Raw genomic sequence first — 20,624 nt, 5'->3', positions numbered from 1 at the left:
CCGACTCCGCAGACGGTATAGAGAGCACCAATACATGGAGTTCTATTCTTTTACTTGAATATCATAGCGTGGTATTTTCCCTAATTTAGGTACCTAAGTGATTGCATACCTGCATGTGTATACTACAGTCAAGAAGCCCAGTGGGATACCATATAGCGACCCCTGAACTCCCGGTTAGTAGCAACCTTAGAGCTGATCAACCTTCTAGTCCTTGGATATATTGGCACGTTACATACAGCTTCCTCTCGTTCTTAATCGGAGTGGTACAGGTCATAGTGCATCGTACAACCTACAAGGTTGCGTATCTAAGTGGGTTTGGTTCGCTTTTTCCAGTGCTTTCAGGACTAATATTCGCCTATGATCACCTAACGGAAGTTTTATATCAAAATAGAACCCGGCACCTAGTCTTTTTGAAGGGTTCAGCCAAGTAATAAAGAAGATCTCGAGGTTTTAAGAAAGCTAGACTTTGTCTTAGGGTAAGATTCACATCTTCACTCAATGTCTGCTTTGTTACTTGGCAGTGTGGTTTCTATTTACGTTTTATATCTACGAGATTCTAAACATTTTCTCTGGTATGCTTTATTCTTGAGCGAGTGATAGGTAGCTGAAGAATCTGGTAGGAACATGGTCGATCGAGTCCCTCACAGAAATGAGAGGAGATACCTACTTGGAACTATATTGGGGGTAGCGGTTCCTTAGGATATGGTGTAATGAAAGGTTATAAACCCGGGCCACCGCCTCTGTACGTCTCATAAGAATGAAATAAGCTGTAAACAGAGATTTGAATAGTGAAATTCGACACTGGAATAGGGCCAGTGAAGGATTTGAACAATGTTTGGTAAACACAGTCTTGAATATTCGGCCGACAACAACATCGAGGCCCCTACAAAACAGACCAAGAGGGGCTTTGCAGGTTTCGACCGGCTGCCTGGAGCTAGACTACCAGAAACAGTACGCCTTCCTCTACCATCTTTGACCGTTATGCATCAACCTAAGACAAATACTGCTACGAATCAAATACTAACAAAGATACAGTCACAGCAGCCTCCACCGCCCCCTAAACCTCCAAAAACCCTCAAGCAACTCAATCTCTCAAGGAAAACGTGGGAACATTTAGGTACACAAAGCTCGAGAGTCAAAATGTCAAGGAGATAAAATACTGAATACTCTATAGAATCCCAAAAGAACGCCCCGCGGTTCCTATTTCGAGGATTTAGCCCATACTCTGGAGGCGGGATTGATCCTCGTCTGAATAGTCGGGCTGGGATTATTCCGCACGGCTTTCTCAACGGCAAGGAACCAACTAACATGTACGAATCTCAAGACCTTAAACGGATGATAAACGGTCATCTGGATAACTACGTTATCGACACTGACTTCAGCTCATGGGCAGCCTGCATCACTGTTGCTAGTATGTTTGCCTTTGCACTCTGGGACTCTTAGTGGCGAGATGTCATACCACTTACCGGATAAGTTGCTTGCTAACCAATCGTGTCAGAAAGGTATACAAATTCTCAGCCAGGGGGATACATCGCATTAATTGATAGGAAATTGTTGGATCCTCATGTCAAGATCTACCCCGTCGATGACTTGTATGAAGCAAAGCTTGCACGTGGAAACTATCAAGATGAGTACCTAGCGTATGGTCCTATCAGCGGGCCTGCCTTCTCCTGCGTCCCTTTCAAAGCCATCCGGGAAGGAGGGTTCTATACACTAGCCGGGCAATCTTACCAACAGAATCGCCGCTTCGATATGGCTGTTTATAAAAGCCTAGACCAACGAATTGCTTTAGCAAAGACGATGGCGGCCCGCTTCCGCCCTGCCCACGATAAACGCCCAGATATCATCATAGCACTCACCGCCGCCTTTTCAAGCATGTGCTGTGCTGCCTATCCGATAAGTATTGACCACCTACGCCACCTCATGGCTCATCTTGGCGATGAGATCAAAGAGATGAAGCTGCCACCGGTTGGGTCTGAGGAACTATCTCTAGCTAACTATAAGATGAAAACTTTTCGATACCGACAGCTGAGTCAATACCTAGATCTGCTAAAGGGTATCGAGAGAAGCGTCAGAGAGACATCAGTTGGGACATAATTCACACCGGAACAAAGCGATTGGAGTGACACCCTACCTACCTACCTAGTACCTAGACAGATTTAGCTATTAAGTAGGTATAAAAGCCAACTGATCGCAGCTCTTTAGGCACATACCTACCTAGGTAGTATTAAATAGATAATAGAACCATATTTTCTCAAACTACCAACTCTTGCCATACCAAGCTACCTAATCAACTCCTCAGAATCGTAAACGCCCTCTCCAACTCCTCCTGCAAATCCACATCCCAGATCCACTTCATGCGCGTCGTGAAATTCTCCTCAATCGCCTCCAGATCATCGCCCACCAGCTCAAACTCATACAGCATCGCCGCCTCCCTACTCGTGCTTACCAGCTTCTGCGTCCTCGGCCGCCTCGCCGCATCGTACGCCCTAAACGCCTTCCCGATGTCCCCTGCACCCTGCACCTCCCCCAGCAAGCGACTCAGCACGTAGCAGTCCTCGATGCACATCCCCGCGCCCGCGCCCTGGTGCGGCGTGCTCGCGTGCGCGGCGTCGCCGAGGAGGCAGATGCGCGGGGCCAGGCCGAAGTAGGTCGGCGCGGGCGGGTGGTCGAACAGCGCCCAGATGTCGCGCTTCTCCATCGCGGAGATGATGGCGGCGACGTCGGGCCCCCAGTGCGCGAAGTCCGAGAGCATCTTTTCCTTGGACGTGCTGACCACCCAGTCGGGGTTGGACCAGGTGTCGCAGGAGCTGAAAGCGACGACTGGTTGTTGGGTTAGTGAGAAAGATGGATGGATGGATGGATGGATGGATCGGAAGGCCCCTGGTTTTATGCTGTTGAGCTGCTTGCTTACCGTTCATCGTCCTCCCTTTCTCGATCGGGTACGTGAGCAGGTGGCCGTGATGCCCCATGTACATCTGGCAGTTCTGCGCGATCTCCGCGCCCAGCATCTCCGTCGCCTTGTCCATCGGTATCAAGCCCCTGTACGCGTATTTCCCGGAGAACACGGCCTTCGCCTCGCCTTTCAGCAGGATATCCCTGGTCCGGGACTTGATCCCGTCGCAGCCGACGACCGCGCTGTGCCGCACCGATGTCCCGTCCGCGAAGTGCAGCACCACGTCTCCCCCTGATGATGATTCGGATTCGTCGTCCGCAGGGTCGATGCTGACCAGCCTCTTTCCAAGATGTGACACAGAGGCGGGGAGTAGCTTGAGCAGCTCGTCGAGCAGGTGCGCCCGGTGCACGCCGCCTTTCACGCCATCGGCGTCGGTGTAGCCGACGTCGAAAAGGGGGTCTCCCACTTTCTTCCCTTCATTCTTCTGCCCCTTCCACTCCTGCCTCAACACCCCGTCAGGCCCAGCCTTCCGCGCGTCGCCGACCCGCGCGCGGAACCAGTTCATGCGCTGGGACTCCCAGCCGTAGGTGATGAGGCGGTCGAGTTTCTGGGGGAGCTCGGGGCTGATGAGGGCGAGGGCGCGGACGGCGTTCGGGCCGAAGCCGACGCCGGCGCCGATCTCGCCGAACTTGGACGCGGCCTCGTAGACCGTCACGGGGACGTTCTGCTGCAGGAGGCCGATGGCCAGCGTGAGCCCGCTGATGCCGCCGCCGACGATGGCGATGTCGAATGGCTTGGTGGTGGTCGTCGTCATGATGGGGGGGCTGGCTGGCTTCTTACTAGTGGAGATGATGGGATATTCAAGTGAAGCACGGCGAGGATATATTTACTCTCCTACCAAAAAGGGCTCATTTCTCCAAAAAACAGAGCGGAGGAGGCTAGCTGGCTTGGAGACTCTGGTAAGCACGAGAGAGGGGTGCTGGTAGTTTTTTTTTCCCTCCAACTTCGTCCATTGAATATGTACTTGTGTCACGGTAGTAGTAGGAGGAATCGACAGCGGGGCAATGTTGAAATCATCAGATTGGGCTTTCTAAGTGGTGACTAATTATTTACCTACAGGATTAGGACCGAGGGCTGGAAATGCGCCGGAGACAACGGTGTGGTGTGTGATAAAGCCACAATTGTGTAGTGAATTGACATGGCAGCCATGGTAGACAGATAGCACTAGATTAGGTAGTGCGCATCACGGTTCCCATTAAAGGGGGCCACTATGCATGGACCTACGTAGGTAGGTAGACAGACACCTTCGACAACATCATCAAGCCCGAATTATCTATCACATGATTTATAGGATTCTTATAACTGACCCTACTGATGTGCGAAGTCTTCAGAGTCAGCTCCCTAAAGACTTTCGGCACAAGGTTCCGAAACATCCATTGTATTTTATGTTTGTCACCATGCCTACCTAATACCCCAGGTGCTGTAAGTAGATTATGACAGATCGTTGTAACCTTCCACAATATTGCCGATATATTAGCCGGAGTTCGGTTTCGGCTTATCCTCTGGGATTAGTTAATCCAGTTGTCTGTTATTGTTGCTGTTGCTGATACTCCGCCTTCAAATACGACACCAGCCATTACTTTCTCTACCTACCCCACATGGAAATTGGGGACGGCGACATGCGTGGGAAATCGAGGCAAACACTTCCCAGAAAGTTATGACAGGTAATTAGTAAGAGTACTCATTAGTAATGTCTGAATCGTCTAAGGAAGGTGAAAGAGGGGATTATATTTTACCGTGGAGTAGGAAAAGCCACGGAAATGAGGATTGCAGATGTCTTAACTCCGTCGGTGTTAAGAAAAAAGGGGTAGATGATGTGCCCCATAAGACACCCCCTATTATTTGCTTACGTACCTACCTGAGTACCTTACTTCACATCTCACATCAAACTCATCCTCCTAATCCAACTTCCATCTCAATACAAAAATTTCCGTATTTATCGTATATGCAACCACTTAAGTAGTCCCAACTCATTTTGGAATCTTGCAACGATAGCTCAAGCTGATTGGTCTGCGCTAAATAGGGGCTCGAATGGTCCCACAGGCTCATATATCTTCCGAGTGACCATTAAGTAACCCTGAATATTACTTCCACTTAGGAATATTTCTACCCTCATGAGGATGTCAAAAAAGGTCATATGCATGACTCGCCAAGGACCAAGTTGTGATATAACTACAGCTTGGTCTTGGAATTTGGATACGAACCGTTGAAATCACTTGGCGATGGACACCATACTTGGCGCAAAGTTGCACATGTCATCACCAACTGTTGCAAAAAAAAAAGGTGAAGACTAGGTATCGGGGAATATATCAGCATCACTGTTACGTCGGTGCATACCTGAACGGTTATCTTGTGGCTGTGTGACGCCAATTGAGTTGAGAGCAGTCCACGTTATGATTAAGATCTGACCGTGCAAATAAACCTATGACAAGGTAACGCGGTATAAGTAAATCGTGGTAGTGCAAGGTGAACCACGAGGCGTTACTGCGTAGGTAACCTACCTACGTAGCTAGTTGCACAGATTTTAGCGTCATCCAATAGTAATACGCGTCGATGAAGTAGTGAATACTAAGTGCTTACTTGTTTTACCCCTATTCTGGTAAGGGGACCTTGGAATGGTGTCACAACGCCCCGCCCCTTACATGCTAAGTAGGTACATACTACATACTAAGCCTACTGGGCAGGTACACAATGTACTTCCCCTATACGGCTACATCGTCATACGTGATTGGCCACAAATCCATCCGAGCTACCGCATGGTGATACTTGATGTCTGTCTGGTGAAGCCTGGTGATTTAGTGATTCAATGACCCGTATATGCGTATCCGTTGTATGATTTACCGTCCCTCTATATTCATGAATAGGTATGCCTTCAATTTTACCTTGATGCCAAATACGTATGTTTCCCTCACATTATCGGCGCCATGTCCTGCCTCGGACTCGCTTTGATCTCCGGTTCATCCCCATAACGCCGCGCTTCTTTGAGTAAATACCCAGTAGGTATATGCTCGTATCAATTCCCAATGATACTTACTTGTTATCCTTCATGTATGCCCCCATAACAATTTTCCCAAGAAATTCCAACGCCGGGTACAAGTGCAGTAACCCCTCTAGAGCCATTTACTATACTGATGGTCTTTGGTGTTTAGAGGATGACCCTGTCGTAGCGATTGATGGTGCAGAAGAGGAGGGAGGTTTCTGGCAGTAGACCGTCATTCTACAACTTGTTAGTGATCGCCTCTTCGAGTATCTTCTCGTTATTCTGCCTTACAATGTTGAGTAGGAGTGGATACGGGTGTCTTCAATGTCCTTCCTCACTGAAACTAGCAAAGCATCCAGCGCTTCCTTAGTCCAGCCCAAACCCTGGGTAAATACATTAAGCGAATATATGTCAATGACCTGCAGTGTATTGGTCTTCTGCAGGGTTCCAATCCTCTGGGTTTGCTTTCCAGGAGCCCACGCATTTGTGGGGACAGCAAACTTCAGTTCCACAACATTCTGGAAGCCTGCTTGCTCTAACAAGTTCTTGTAGTCCAAAATAAAGAAGAGCGATTTCCCTAGCTTTTTGGTGCCTGTGTAAAAGGTTAGTATAGCTAAGTAGAGTAACGAGTTGAGAAGAGATAACCTCCCTTCAGCTATTAATCTGTTCCATTTATGGAACGCTGTGCCTTCGAGGGAACGATCTGGCGACTGTACATGGAGAAGCCATTCCTGAAACTCGACCCAGCCACCGGGCGCCAGATTATCGTATATCGACTTGAATATGTGATGCTTATCGGCCGGTTCACCTAAGCTTCGCACATGAATGAAATCGAACGGGCGGTTGAACTTCCATTCTTCGTCAACGTCGGCGATCACAAATTGGCAATTAGGTACGATGAATGGTGGCGGTGGAACAGGATTCAGGTCTATTCCAAGTACTTCACTATCCGGGTGTCGCTTAGCTGTGGCGCTTGTTATTAAACGGATTCACATGTAATGCAACTCAAAGGGGGGTAAGATGAGACATGCCAAAATCTACCGCCCATATTCCTGTTCCTGTGCCAACATCGAGGACTCTTCTAGGGTTCACTACTGGGCAGAGATGTAACTCTCCTTCGTGTACTTCAACGCTAATTTCGTGCTGGAGGTCTTTTTGTTTTCATTTATCAGTTTGTTTCTAGTTAACTTATTGACGGGGCAGCGCCTTACTATTTCTCTCTTGTTCTTGCTAAAAAGGGGGTCATTCAATTTAGCTGGAGACACTTCTCAATAAATATCTAATCAAACATACATACCTTATCGTGGGGTAAAAAGTAATCTTCTCAGATTAATTAGATGTTAGTACTATCGCCTGCTGAAGGATTGGGATGGCTATAGGGTGCCTACTCCTGTGGAATGTGCGCCCAAACTTGTAGACTATAGAGCGAAAGAACCTAGACGAGCTAGAAGCAGACACCTTGGTGGAGCTTCTGGGGGGAGTAGAAGGTTCCATGATCAGTTCCCGATTCTAGCTAGATTGAGCGGAGAAAACAAGGGCGATTACCCACCTTCTCATACTTGGTCGATGGGCAGAGCCATCATCGGAAAGGTCTCCATCAATATCATCATCACCGGCGTCAATGTCGGGGTTCGTGCGTGGCCATTGTTGCTCGGATGCCGGGTTGAGCTATTCATGTTGGCTATTAGTATGTATCTACTTAATGTAGGTAGATAATGCATATGGCCAACAGATAGGCCAACGAGTGGCAAGATAAAAGCAGGGAAATAAATTAAATATATGCAATAAATATGTGAAATTAAAATTGAAAAAACAAGAAAAAAAAAAAGGGGGGGGTGGAACTAACAGGAACGTTCCTAGTCGACCTTAGCGTATACTGAAAATCGTCGGTCCCTTTAGATATTGAATGAGTTGGCGAAGATAGCTGGGCTGTCGTCGTTGAAGCCGAGCTTGATGTTGGTGGACTTGAAGAGATGGGAATAGGGGGATGGTCAATATTGAAGGTATCGGCGTACAACGGGGTGCGAGGGCTATGCGGGGTATGACAGCGTGTTGAGCTAGATGCGGCTCTAGACGCCGACGATCTCACAGCCAATGATTGGTGTCGACCACGATCTCTGGTTGAAGTTGGGTGTTGAGTAGTCTCCATACCGTTCAGTCGGGGCTGTTTATCATATCAATATATGTGTATTTGATATACCCCCTAGATAAATAAGTATCCAATGTATCCAATGTTTATAAGTGAGCCTAGGGAGTTAGTTAACTGAGCACTAACTGCCTATGAGGCCAAAGCGTAACCAGCTAGCTTCGGGCCGCTCCCGTAGGTTGGAGTTGGGTAGGTAGTGATGTAACTACTTGCACATGTGTGCAATGATCAACCTTAACAAATAGTATGTATGTTGGATGTTGGTGAACAAAGACAAACAATAACCAAAATCAAGCTGATTTCAGCTTACCCCTACCTGAGCAACGCAGCAAAGAATACGCCTAGCCTTCGATTTTCAGATGAAAGTAGTACAGTAGGGGTGGTTCGGAAGTAAGGCAAGACAAGAAAAAAAATGGGAGGGGAAGGATAGGACAGGACAGGACAGGACAGGACAGGAGGGGAAAGGCGGGCACGAACTTCATACATAATATTATTGAATATACGTAGGCAAGTACCTAGGAGATGTGACTTCAATGTTATTTTTGCATGGAAAAATTCAATTCATTGGTTTTTTTTTTTTCCTTCTTCTACCATACATTCACTACATGTATGTACTAGGAAGGTATTCCTTCAGCAGTAATCATGTTGTACATAATACTACCTAGATACAATGCATTATATGTAGGTACAGCACTAGATAGGTGACACAGCTACTATTTAGTATGTAGATACAATTAGCAGATACAACCTACTGATCATCCTTGCCTGTACCCCAGATCCTACTGCTACGATAACCGTGACAAAAGCGGATAACCCGCCGAAGCTTGTCCATTCATAGGCTGAAATATCGTTCGCGGATGTCAATCCGCAGCGAGGAATCCACGATGCTACACTGATGTAAGCAAGGGTTCCTAGTAAAGAAGGAACTGAGCGCTCTATTTGCCTCTCGGCGCATTTATAGACATGTTCATAAGTTGTGTCTGTCGTATAAAATAGAAAAAGGAAATCAATAGTGTAATATCAATGATAACTAAATGCATGTGTGCACCTCCCAACCATATTATTTAGTGCGTATTACATACATGATACCTTCATTAGGCCTTCATATGGGCTGACATGAGATAAACTGGGTCAACAATAAGGTGCTAAATACGAAGGTACATACTATGTATGTGTGCCCAGGTGGGATCAAAAAATTTCTCATATCAGACAAGATGTGATGGAATTAATTACATAGTAACTAGGTAGTCATTGGCGTCAAGCTGCTGGTCAGCAACATTGATGGGATTGGAGCAATCTTATTATGCTCCTAGTAATATGTATAGGTAGCATTTGTGCCAACCATATGGTGTATTATTTGGTTCACTCTGAGCGCCTTCACGATGTTCAACTGTTGATAACGGCACTTTCGGTTGTCGTAACACATGCATGTAATATCGCACTGACATACCATTGATTACCACTTACTCAATGACGGCAGTGAGACATGCTTATTTACTTTTTCTAGCAACCAACACCGACTAATATTGCATTTATTGTGCAAACAATTCCCACCTATTATAGACTACATATGTCATATGTATATACATAGTATATCTATTTCCAGTCGTCTCCTACGTGCATATATGCATTATATAAATATAAACTACACTACCTAGTACTATGTACAGTATGTATGTAGCTGAGACCAAGGTCTGGTTCGTGCAACCTCGCACAACAGCATGATCGAACGGCTCAGCAAGGATCTAGGATAATTGAGAATCAGCTAACAAACTCACACCTAACCCTGTTAACCTACTACATAGGGTAGGTACTATCCTAGTCTGTCTAGGTACGTAGTGGTGTACCTAGATCTATTCATATTCGACTCCACACTGATCGACCTTCAGCACGAACCACTTTACTATCTTACATGCCTCCTCCTCCTACATGTACATGTAGTGTAGTCCTAATTACACGTAATTAAGTCTCAATGTGCGACATCGCATGATCTATTTGCATACTCATCCATGGATGTCTATCCAGCATCTATACATCAGCCACTGGATACTAGACAGAGACCGAGCTCATTATACCTATCATGTACAAGTTGCATTGCAGTACCTCAGCACGTGGCTGCCGGTGACAGACAGACAGACAGACAGACAGACACGAGCCGCCAACAATGCCGTCGTTACTGCGGTACGATCTGCTGCAGAACTCATCGAGTTCCATCAAGTTCCATCAAGTCTCATTGCATTGTGTTGGGGTCTCCGGCAAACCCGATATGGAGCACTGGCACACTACACATTAGACAGAAATCCCAAGGGAGTGGTTCTCATGTATACTACAAACTGATTGTGCCATGGCAATGTAACGTCGCCCCTAGCACGCCCTTTGTAGACACGAACCTAGCATCCTGTCTTAGCCTTCGGCCATGTCTTCCCCGGCTAGTACGCTACTAGGTATTCCTGCCATTCCTATTATTCGCAATGATGATTCTTTAGGAAGACCAGCATATCAGGAAACGCCCCCTAGTTAGCATATCGTAAAACTTACAAAACTAGGTACAGTAGTGAACGGCATCCATCTTATCGCAATGCCTCTATAGCTGAAGCAAGGGTTAGCACGACGTGGTAATCCGCATACTTGCACCAACGTACATGTTGCCGTACGGCTGGATGCTAGCATATCGGGAACGCATTGTTCTATTGGCTCCACGACGGGAAGGGCAGCCTACCAGACTTCGTGAACTTTTGGACCGGCGCTGAGGCGGGATAGATGAGACCAAAAGTCTCATTAAGCTTGCTTATCTCGTCATCTACGTCGATGATCCCAAACCTTGGAAGACAACATCATACCAGTCTCAACAACACTTGACGTCCCCATCTACCTATAATATACATAATCCTCTTCCGCATTGGGTTACAACCACTAACCAAAACTATACTCTATTCAGTTCTCGTGGTCAGACGACCTCAACTCGATTAGCACTCTCTCCCGACTGCCCGAGCATCCAAGAGATGCATACAATTCAGCCCCTTTTGTGATAAGAACAAGCAAGTTCCCGTGATTTCGATCGTGTTAGTTAAAGTGAAACAAGTTCTTCTCGTCTATCATATTCGCGCCACCTCCCCCAACTGACATGTCAGGAACGCGACTTAGTTGATCTTTCGTATTACCCTTGACTACTGCGGCCGGATTTCCCTTCCGCCCACTTTGTCACAATGAACGGAAGAAATGGCTATTCGGTATCTTATTCCTCGGCATCTTCCAGTTTCGAGGAGATTAGAGATACGGGCACTCCAGGACCAGCCTCTGCCCCTATAGCCATATGTGGACTCGGCGTAAGGCTCTCTGGCGGCATTCGAAACGCCGATGACTTCTGGGATCTTCTGGTCAACGGCCGCGACGCCCGGGGCCCCGTTCCGAATAGCCGGTATAATACGGCCGGGTTTGACGACTCGCTAAAGGGCAAAGGAAGTATCGAAACGAAGTTCGGTTACTACCTAGACGATGACCTTTCCCGATTTGACCCTTCTCTCTTTTCCATGACCCAGGTAGAGCTGGAGAGATGTGACCCCCAGCAGAGAATACTGCTACAGGTTACACGAGAATGTCTCGATGATGCGGGAGAAGTTAACTATCGTGGCAAGCCAATCGGGTGCTATGTGGGCACGTTCGGGGACGAGTGGCTGCACATGCGAAGCAAGGAGGATCAGCATGTTGGCAATCATATTGTCACGGGCTCTGGCGATTGGATGCTTGCCAACCGCGTGTCTTACGAGTATGATCTCTGCGGGCCAAGGTGAGCTATCCACCCCCTGTATTACATGGAACTTGTGAGATCTGACTAACCGTCGAATTTGCAATTATGTAGCATGGTGATTAGAACAGCCTGTTCAGCATCTTTGATAGCTCTGCATGAGGCTTGCAGGGCTATTCAATTTGGCGATGCTTCTGCGGCTGTTGTTGCCGGTGCAAACATGATACTCGGGCCGGCTCTCACAGCGCTTATGACATCAGAAGGAGTATTATCTCCTGATGGGTCATCTAAGAGTTTTGACGCCTCGGCCAACGGCTACGCTAGAGCCGAAGGTTTCACTGCCGTTTATGTCAAACGTTTGACAGACGCCATACGTGATGGCAATCCTATCCGAGCAGTAATCAGGGGTACTGCAGCAAACAGCGATGGTAAAAGCCAGGGTATGCTTGTTCCAAGAGGAGAAGCTCTGGAGGCGCTCATGAAAAAGGTCTATGCTGACGCAGGGCTAAATCCATCCGAGACGGCATTTGTGGAGGTCCGTACACATCATTCCCCTACCCCTTCCGCCAACCTCCTAGTAATTTGAGGCTAATCATACTATGCCTACATTTTAGTGTCATGGCACGGGAACCTCCGTTGGTGACCCGATCGAAACTTCTGCTGTTGGTGAGATCTTCGGAGCCGATGGTGTATACATCGGCTCCGTGAAACCTAATATCGGCCATTGCGAGGGATCTGCTGGCCTGGCGAGTTTAATCAAGGCTGTGTTAGCTCTAGAAAATAAGACGATACCCCCTAATATCAAATTCGATAACCCCAACCCCAAGAGTAAGTCCGCGAACCTAAGGCTACTAAGACTGATAGCTAATGAATAAATTTCCAGTCCCATTCAAAGAAAAGAAGCTTACGGTACCAACAAGCCCAATCCCCTTTCCTTTAAATAGAGCAGAAAGGGTTAGTGTGAATTCTTTTGGTATCGGTGGCTCCAATGCACACGTAAGTTATAAATAAGTTCCGGCATAAGAAGGACAAAAACTGAACCATTTCAGGTCATCCTCGACTCATTTCCCCAATCAAAAGGAATAGAACGTAACCTTGGGGCAGCCTCGGCATCACGGCCAGAACTTCTTCTCTTCTCGGCGAACACCCAAAATTCACTCAAGCAGCAGATAGATTTATACCAAGAATATGCCTCACAGCACCTCTCAAACCTACATGATGTCGCCTATACGTTGGCTCTCCGTCGGGAACGGTTTCCACACAGGGCCTTCGCGATCAACCTGGGGGATAAGGTAATAGAAACCTCCGGTATAGTAAGAGCGCCGGGAAAGCCATCTCACCGTAAAGTTACGATGGTCTTCACTGGCCAAGGAAGCCAGTGGGCCGGGATGGGAAAGGAACTACTCGCTACCAGCGCTGAGTTCCGGGAGGACATCAATCTCATGGACAGCATATTAAAGCATGCCGCAAGGCCCCCGAAATGGACAATTGAAGGTAAGACTCAGTAATACTCCGAAATTCATCTTCAAGTATGGCACTGATTTGAAATTCCTACGCTTCCAGCTGAGCTACGCAAACCTGCCGAGACTAGCCTTATGAACAAGGCCGAATTATCGCAGCCCTTATGTACAGCACTGCAAATCGCAGTCTTTCGACAGTTTAAGCGAATAGGGGTAATACCAACCGCCGTCGTTGGGCACTCCAGTGGAGAAATTGCCGCCGCATATGCTGCGGGATATATATCGCTCGAGTTTGCCATCAAAGCGGCGTACTACCGTGGTCTTGTATCCTCCACCGATAAGTCCAGGAACGGTACCATGGCCGCAATTGGACTTGGTACTAGAGAGGTGACGGAGTTTCTACCAAAGGGTGTCGTGGTTGCGTGTGAGAACAGTCCTCAGAGCACAACCATATCAGGAGATAGGCTGTTAGTCGAGCAGGCCATATCCACCATCAAAGCAGCGAAGCCCGAAACTTTTACCCGTCTGCTAAAAGTTGACATGGCATATCATTCTCGTAAGCAGTATCAGCCCGCCCATTATACGTAAGAAACCATAGCTGACTGCAAACTTACCTAATAGATCATATGAACCCACTTGCTCAGGAGTACCTCCACCTGCTGCAAGACGAAATGGGCATCGCTGAAGGCAACATCATGTCTGTAACTTCGACGACATTCATGTCAAGTGTCACGAGCAAGGTAATAAATAATTCCGCTGATCTCGGACCAGAGTACTGGGTTTCCAACCTCGTCTCACCCGTGCGTTTCAGCACCGCAGTCAGAAACCTCCTCGAGTTACGAGACGAGTCCGATATCCTATTGGAGATCGGCCCTCACTCAGCACTGGCTGGACCTCTCCGCCAGATTTGCAATGCCAACTCGCGGCAATGCAACTACGTTTCCTCGCAGATACGCGGTACAGACAGTGTCGTATCATTGCTATCTGCCTTAGGCAGGCTTTTCCAGGAGAATGTCAACATCGACTTCGGTCCTCTTTTCACCGGCGGTCGGGTGGTTACAGGTTTGCCCTCATACTCATGGGATCACGGCAGTCAGTCATTCTGGGACGAAAGTCGATTGGCCACGGCGTGGCGGCATCGTAAGTATCCTCATCACTGTATCCTTGGTGTGAGGTCTACCGAATCAACAGATGCGGAGCCACTGTGGCGGAACGTCCTACACCTGGATGATGCCTCCTGGCTGGTTGATCATAAAGTTGCGCAAGATATTGTCTTCCCATTCGCTGGATACGTCGCCATGGCCGGCGAAGCTATTCGCCAGGTGGCCGAGGGAAACACAAGATCTGGCTATCACCTCCGCCATGTAGTGGCTCGGACGGCTTTAGTTCTGAGTGACAAAAAACCGACAGAAATAGTTACGACGCTACGCCAAAAACGGCTCACGGACACGGATGAGTCCCAATGGTATGAGTTCAACATCACATCGCATAGCGGGTCCACCTGGATCAAGCACTGTACGGGAGAGGTTAAACACATCGAGGAGGCAAGTAGCACATCGCCTTGGACCGCGGAGGAGCTACCTCGCAAACTGCCAAGCTCGGCCTTTTACGAAGCCATGGAGCACAACGGATTCATATATGGTCCCGAGTTTCAATCCCTCACTGATATCGTCACATCCGCTACCGCGCAAGTCGCAGAAGCAAATTTGGTGGACAAGCACGACCATACCTCATCCCCATTCAGCCTCCACCCCGTAGCAATAGACGGCTGCCTACAACTTCTCATGATCGCTACGGCTCAGGGGCTTTGCCGTAACTTTAACGGCTTATATGTACCGACCTCCATCGAAGAGCTCGTCATTTCCCAAGGAGCGTCGGAGATGCACGCACGTGCCTGGACTAAAAAGGGCGACGTCCGCCTCGGTGAAGTTGAGTGCGTGGCTGACGGACGCCTAGCGCTGAGGATGCGAGGTTTACAGCTAGCGCCCCTCGAGGACAATGACGAGGCAGTCGAGTTGATCGACAGACACGCTGCGGCACATGTGCAGTGGCTCCCTGACTTCGACTTTGTAGATCATAAGACTCTCTTCGCACCTCCGAAGGCCGACCGGGAACACCTCAGGCTACAGCAGGAGCTATCTTTCCTGTGCATGCTCCAGGAGGTTCGGAAGACCGAAGGAATAAATCCGTGCCAGCCACACCTCGCCAAGCTCCGCGAGTGGATGAAAGAAGGGATCCAGCTAGCCGGCGCGGGGAAAAGCCAGTTTCCTCTCGTCGACGACGCGGCGCGGCTGATAGGTCTGAGCTCAGCGGCCCAGCAGGACATGATCGAGTCGCATCTAGCGGTCCTTGAGAAGGGTTCCCACCGCGCGCTCTCGATCGGCACGAAGCGCGTGTGCGACCACGCGGCGGAGATCTTTTCTGGCACGCGCGAGACGCTGGAAGTTCTCATGCAGGGTAACCTGCTGACCGAGATCTACAACCATACGAGCTTCGGGTACGGCGACTTCGTGCGCCTGCTCTCCAACTCACGCCCCAACCTACGGATTCTCGAGGTTGGCGCCGGCACCGGTGGCACCACGGAGCTGATCCTGCGCGACCTTGTCGACGAGGGCGGTTTCCCCATCTACTCCGTCTATACTTTTACCGACGTCTCATCCGGATTCCTAGTCAAGGCCCGCGAGCGCTTCTCGTACGCGCCTAACATGGAGTACACCGTCCTCGATATCAGCAAGTCGCCGTCCGAGCAGGGATTCACGGGCGGAGAAAAGGAGTCGTACGACTTGATCCTGGCAGCCAATGTGGTGCACGCTACGCCCGTCATCCAGGAGACCCTCAGAAACATTAGATCGCTACTGAAACCAGACGGTATGCTGGTGCTTACGGAACTCCTTCCTACCTTGCGAACGGCCAACTATGTGTTCGGTCACTTCTCGGGGTGGTGGTTGGGAGAGGCCGACGGGAGACCTTCCAATCCTCTAATGCCGGTCGACCGATGGGATACCGAACTCAAAGGCGCCGGGTTTTCCGGTGTGGACTCTTTTGTGTCTGATGATGAAGAACCCTATAACCAAATCGTCACCATCGTTTCCAGGCCGCAGACCAAACAGACAGTCCCCGTTAAGAAAGTGGCTCTACTGTGTGGCGACGAACACACGGCGGTGACCCGTACGCTAAGCTCGGCTTTGCAGCTCCAAGGCTGGGACGTCACATCATGTGCTCTGACCTCGAACCCCCCTGTAGACCGGGACATCATCTCGGTGCTGAATCTGGAAAGTGATTGGTTCGTCAACCTGACCGAGGACGCCTTCACCAGCCTGCAAAAGTTCGCGAGGGCTCTTGGACAGCAAAAAGTGCTTTGGTTAACGACGCCGGTCCAAATCCGGTGCGAAGACCCCCGTCCGGCGACATTCCTAGGCGTCGCGCGCACGCTACGTGCCGAGCAAGTGCCCGGACTCTGCACCCTCGAAATTCAGGCGAGCGAAGCCAGGTTCGCAGATCTGGTTCTCGATGTATTCGAGAAAATACGCATACAGGAAGACATCGGTACGCTGGCGCCGGACCGCGAGTTCGCGGTCGAGGGCAATCAGATCTGCATCCCACGGTACCACCCCTTCTCGCTAACCGACCGGCTGAAAGAGGGAAGCGAGGCCCCAGTAGAAAAGCCCTCGGCTGAGCATACCAGGACAGCGTTGAACGTCGGCAAGCTAGGTTCCATGGAATCGCTCCACTGGATCGACGAACCTCTCCCCGCAGAGTTACCCACAGACCACGTCGAAATTGAGGCGCGCGCAGTAGGCCTCAACTTCCGCGACGTCGTGCTGGCGAGGGGCATCATACAATCCGCTGTGCCGGGTCGGGTCCCCCTTGGCTACGAGCTATCCGGCGTGGTCCGCCGAGTGGGCTCCGCGGTTACGGGTCTGGTGCCGGGTGATCGGGTGATGGCGCTGTGCAATGGGTGTCTCGCGACCAGGAATGTAGCGCCAGCCGAGATCGTGATGAAGATCCCGGATGACCTGGCCTTCGATGCCGCAGCCAGCATCCCCGTGTGCTTCGGTACCGTGATTCACAGCCTCCTAGATATAGGGCGGCTGGAGGCGGGCCAGAGTGTGCTAATCCACTCGGCGTGCGGTGGCATCGGGCTTGCGGCGCTGCAGATGAGCCAGATGCTCGGCGCGGAGATCTACGCCACGGTCGGCAGCGAGAAGAAGGTGCAGTATCTGATGGACAACTTCGGGCTCCCGCGATCCCGCATCTTTAACTCGAGAGACGCGTCGTTCGCCGAGGGCGTCATGCGGGAGACGGATGGTCGTGGTGTGGACCTCGTGCTTAACTCGTTGTCTGGCGAGCTGTTGCACGAGTCCTGGCGCTGCGTCGCCAAGTTCGGTGTTATGGTCGAGCTCGGCCTGCGGGACTCGAACGGTTCTGGGCGCTTGAACATGTTGCCCTTTGGGGATAACCGCTCCTACCACGGTGTGAACTTGTCTCAGTTTAGGGAGCGGCCGAAGTGGTTGAGAAGGTGAGTCCCGAAAATCGCCAGCACTTGTTTGAAAATTACTGGTCACCTATGTTTATACTAACGATGCAATAGGCTGCTCAACACATTTGTCAACTACTACGAGCAAGGCTTACTCCGACCGATCGAGCCCATTGCCACCTTTGACGCCAAACAGATACTTAGGGCGTTCCGTCATTTAGAAGATGGCGACCATATGGGCAAAGTTGTTGTTAGATTCCCCGAGCTAAGCTCGCAGACGGCCATCGAGTCTACGCCTCAGCCTCGCCACATCGAATTCGATCCCGCTGCCACGTACCTGCTCGTAGGTGGTGTTGGAGGTCTCGGTAGATCGATCGCCACGTGGATGGTAGAGCGAGGTGCGCGAAACCTGACCTTCCTTTCGCGTAGTGCGGGCGTCAGCGATGTGAGCAAGTCCTTGTTCATGGAGTTGGAGTCCATGGGCTGTTCCGTTACGGCGGTTGCCGGGCGTGTTGACCAGAGGGATGACGTCCAAAAAACCATTCGCCGGTCAAGGTCTCCTATCAAGGGGGTCATACAGTTGGCCATGGTACTCAGGGTAAGAATCTTATTTCGGAATTAAAGCAACTGTCTGCTTTACTCATACTAACTGAATCCTACAGGATGTCCCAGTTGTAGATATGGAATGGTCGCAATGGAAAGATGCACTCGCGCCCAAGGTCGACGGTACCTGGAATCTCCACAAAGCGTTCTTGTTCGACACACTAGATTTCTTCTTCCTCGCCAGCTCACTCGTCACCGTCGCCGACTCCCTCGGACAAGGTAACTACGTCGCGGCCAACATGTTTATCGAATCCTTCTGCCGCTACCGGCACTCTCTCGGCCTGCCAGCCTCAGTCCTTAACATCGGGCCCATAAGCGACGTCGGCTTCGTAGCCGAGAACGCGCACGCCATGCACAACATCAAAGCCCAGGGTCTGTACCTGCTCACGGAGCGTGAGTTTCTCGAGTTTTTGGAGCTAGGCCTCCTAGATAGCTATCCCACCCACCCCAGCGGCCCCATGCTGAGCCCGGTCCCGCCGACGCCGTGGTACAACAGCACGCAGGTGATCATGGGCCTGCGCTCGGAGCAGGACCTCGACGACCCGAGCAGCCGCACCATGTGGCGGCGCGACCGGCGCATGGGCATCTACCACAACGTGCGGCTGCAAGACCGCGCCAAGACCAGCGAGAAGAACAACGCGCTGCAGGAGTTCCTCACGCGCATCGCTGCCTCCTCCTCCTCCTCCTCCTCCCCCGACGGCGGGAAAACCCTTCTCCAAGCCGAAAGCACCCTCACGTTCCTCGCGCACGAGATCGGACGCAAGATCTACGACTTCCTGCTCCGCCCCGAGGAGGAGGTGGATCTGGGACTGACGCTCGCGCAGATGGGCCTCGACTCCCTCATGGCCATCGAGCTGCGCCGCTGGTTCAAGGGCGCGTTCGGGCTCACGCTGAGCGTGCTCGAGATCGTGGGGAGCGGCACGCTGAGGCAGTTGGCGGGGCTGGTGGCGGCGAAGTTGGGGGAGAGGATGGAGGGGAAGTAGGGTAAGGTAAGGTAAGGTATCTAGGTATACGAGAATAACGAGAATAGGTATTTGGGGAGGGAGGTAATTTCTTTTATAGGGAGGTTTTTTTTTTTGATTGTTTTGAGGGAGGAAGAGAGCATACGTCGTCGCATTCATCACGTTTTTGCACTTCGGTCAATCTTTTATATAGTACACATGAGGGCACCTGCCTATGCATCATCTTTACAACTTGCTCAAGAATTCAGATTAGCAATACGTATTTTTCTTGTCAGCTGGATACTTCGCTTGCACACCTACCTAGTTCATACCTAGTAGTAGAGTGCTAATAAATGCGCAACCTCGGGATTGCGATACGTGCTGTCGTGATATTGGATGGAGTGTACATAAGTGTAGGGTCCCTTGACCACCTAATCGCGGCGGGGTCAAGCTGAAGCTGGTAGGTAGCAGGATTTCCATCGCTGTGATATAGTTATAGGTAGGTATTTTCATTTTAAAGTTCCTATTTATGTACCTGCAGGTGCAGACAGAGCAATATTGTCTCTCTCGTCAGTGAGTACCTAAGTAGATCTGATAAGGCCATGACGATATTATCCCCTGTAGGTATGAGGATGGGATCCGACATGATATCGGGCTAAGGGTAGGTAGGTAGGTACCTAACAAACGCCCCTCCCCCCCCTCTCCCTCCTCACGTCCCCAAAAAAACAATCACGGATACTCCAACCAAGCCCCCGCCAACCCCGCCGCCATGAACCCAACAAAGATCTTCGCCTGCGGGAACCCGGGCCCGCCAAACTCCGGGTCCAGGCCCATTGTTCCGGGGGGCAGGATGCTTAGCAGCCCCGCGATCCAGTAGATGGAGCCGGAGAGGGCGGCGACGAAGAGGAATTCGCGGCGGAGACGGAGCTCTGCTTGTAGGGTTTGGGGCTTGGTGGTGGTGGTGGTGGTGGTGGTGGGGCGCCAGGTGTAGTAGAGGGTTATGAGGGAGAGGATGATGGCGAGGAAGACGGTTTGGGCGTTGTGGAATCTTTTTGTTGGGGGGGTGGTGTGTGTTAGTTGTCTAATATCTATGTACCTACAGGAGAGAGAGAAGGGGGGGGGGGATAGGAGATTAGGAGGAACAAAAAACTCACTTAGCATGCGGTCGCCATCGCGGATTGAACATGTGCGTCTCGTTGAGGCAGTCGGCCATAATGGTCCCGAAACACATGCCGAGGGCGTCGACGGTGAGGAGTAGACGGCCCAGCATTTTCACTTGCTTTTATTTGCTTTTCTTTTTTTTTTTAATGCGGTCT

At 50.3% G+C, this 20,624-nt stretch overlaps 5 protein-coding genes across 5 annotated transcripts; 2 read left to right on the top strand and 3 right to left on the bottom strand.

Moving 5' to 3' along the window:
* Positions 1-831: 831 nt before the first annotated feature.
* Positions 832-2,097, top strand: GGS25DRAFT_520489 (uncharacterized protein; the record flags this gene model as incomplete). Its single annotated transcript, XM_049263888.1, has 4 exons — positions 832-951; positions 1,036-1,117; positions 1,175-1,411; positions 1,499-2,097. The coding sequence occupies 4 exons, from the start codon at positions 832-834 to the stop codon at positions 2,095-2,097; spliced, it is 1,038 nt and encodes a 345-aa protein (XP_049117658.1).
* A 123-nt stretch (positions 2,098-2,220) lies between these two features.
* Positions 2,221-4,172, bottom strand: GGS25DRAFT_228351 (mannitol 1-phosphate dehydrogenase). The gene is made up of 2 exons (XM_049257004.1): positions 2,915-4,172; positions 2,221-2,823 (listed from the first exon to the last, which is right to left on the bottom strand). The coding sequence occupies exons 1-2, from the start codon at positions 3,708-3,710 to the stop codon at positions 2,291-2,293; spliced, it is 1,329 nt and encodes a 442-aa protein (XP_049117657.1). The 5' UTR covers positions 3,711-4,172; the 3' UTR covers positions 2,221-2,290.
* A 1,750-nt stretch (positions 4,173-5,922) lies between these two features.
* Positions 5,923-8,622, bottom strand: GGS25DRAFT_227839 (S-adenosyl-L-methionine-dependent methyltransferase). Its single transcript, XM_049257003.1, has 9 exons — positions 8,567-8,622; positions 7,783-8,183; positions 7,486-7,604; positions 7,325-7,404; positions 7,234-7,256; positions 7,151-7,166; positions 6,968-7,093; positions 6,228-6,900; positions 5,923-6,173 (listed from the first exon to the last, which is right to left on the bottom strand). The coding sequence occupies exons 2-9, from the start codon at positions 8,083-8,085 to the stop codon at positions 6,080-6,082; spliced, it is 1,434 nt and encodes a 477-aa protein (XP_049117656.1). The 5' UTR covers positions 8,086-8,183; positions 8,567-8,622; the 3' UTR covers positions 5,923-6,079.
* A 2,666-nt stretch (positions 8,623-11,288) lies between these two features.
* GGS25DRAFT_530755 (uncharacterized protein) lies at positions 11,289-19,350 on the top strand (the record flags this gene model as incomplete). Its single annotated transcript, XM_049265421.1, has 9 exons — positions 11,289-11,869; positions 11,942-12,362; positions 12,442-12,655; positions 12,711-12,823; positions 12,877-13,321; positions 13,391-13,843; positions 13,909-17,806; positions 17,879-18,362; positions 18,427-19,350. 9 exons carry the CDS (start codon positions 11,289-11,291, stop codon positions 19,348-19,350), a joined length of 7,533 nt encoding a protein of 2,510 aa, XP_049117655.1.
* Positions 19,351-20,037: 687 nt separating this feature from the next.
* On the bottom strand, positions 20,038-20,578 carry GGS25DRAFT_520485 (uncharacterized protein; the record flags this gene model as incomplete). The annotated part of the gene is made up of 2 exons (XM_049263887.1): positions 20,038-20,356; positions 20,463-20,578. The coding sequence occupies 2 exons, from the start codon at positions 20,576-20,578 to the stop codon at positions 20,038-20,040; spliced, it is 435 nt and encodes a 144-aa protein (XP_049117654.1).
* Positions 20,579-20,624: the final 46 nt, after the last annotated feature.

Source organism: Hypoxylon fragiforme (genome assembly GCF_022984875.1).
Source record: "Hypoxylon fragiforme strain CBS 206.31 chromosome Unknown GGS25scaffold_4, whole genome shotgun sequence".
Taxonomy (NCBI): Eukaryota; Fungi; Ascomycota; class Sordariomycetes; order Xylariales; family Hypoxylaceae; genus Hypoxylon; species Hypoxylon fragiforme.
The sequence above is the reverse complement of the archived record's forward strand: the minus strand, read 5'-3'. Positions and strand labels throughout refer to the sequence as shown.

Excerpts from the sequence above, each read along its gene's own strand:
- GGS25DRAFT_228351 (XM_049257004.1), bottom strand. The coding sequence starts at position 3,710 with ATGACGACGACCACCACCAAGCCATTCGACATCGCCATCGTCGGCGGC. Across the intron at positions 2,824-2,914 it reads GAAAGGGAGGACGATGAACG|TCGTCGCTTTCAGCTCCTGC; the intron begins GTAAGCAAGCAG and ends CCCAACAACCAG.
- GGS25DRAFT_227839 (XM_049257003.1), bottom strand. The coding sequence starts at position 8,085 with ATGGAGACTACTCAACACCCAACTTCAACCAGAGATCGTGGTCGACAC. Across the intron at positions 7,605-7,782 it reads GGTCGACTAGGAACGTTCCT|CTCAACCCGGCATCCGAGCA; the intron begins GTTAGTTCCACC and ends CAACATGAATAG. Across the intron at positions 6,901-6,967 it reads AATATGGGCGGTAGATTTTG|CTAAGCGACACCCGGATAGT; the intron begins GCATGTCTCATC and ends CAAGCGCCACAG.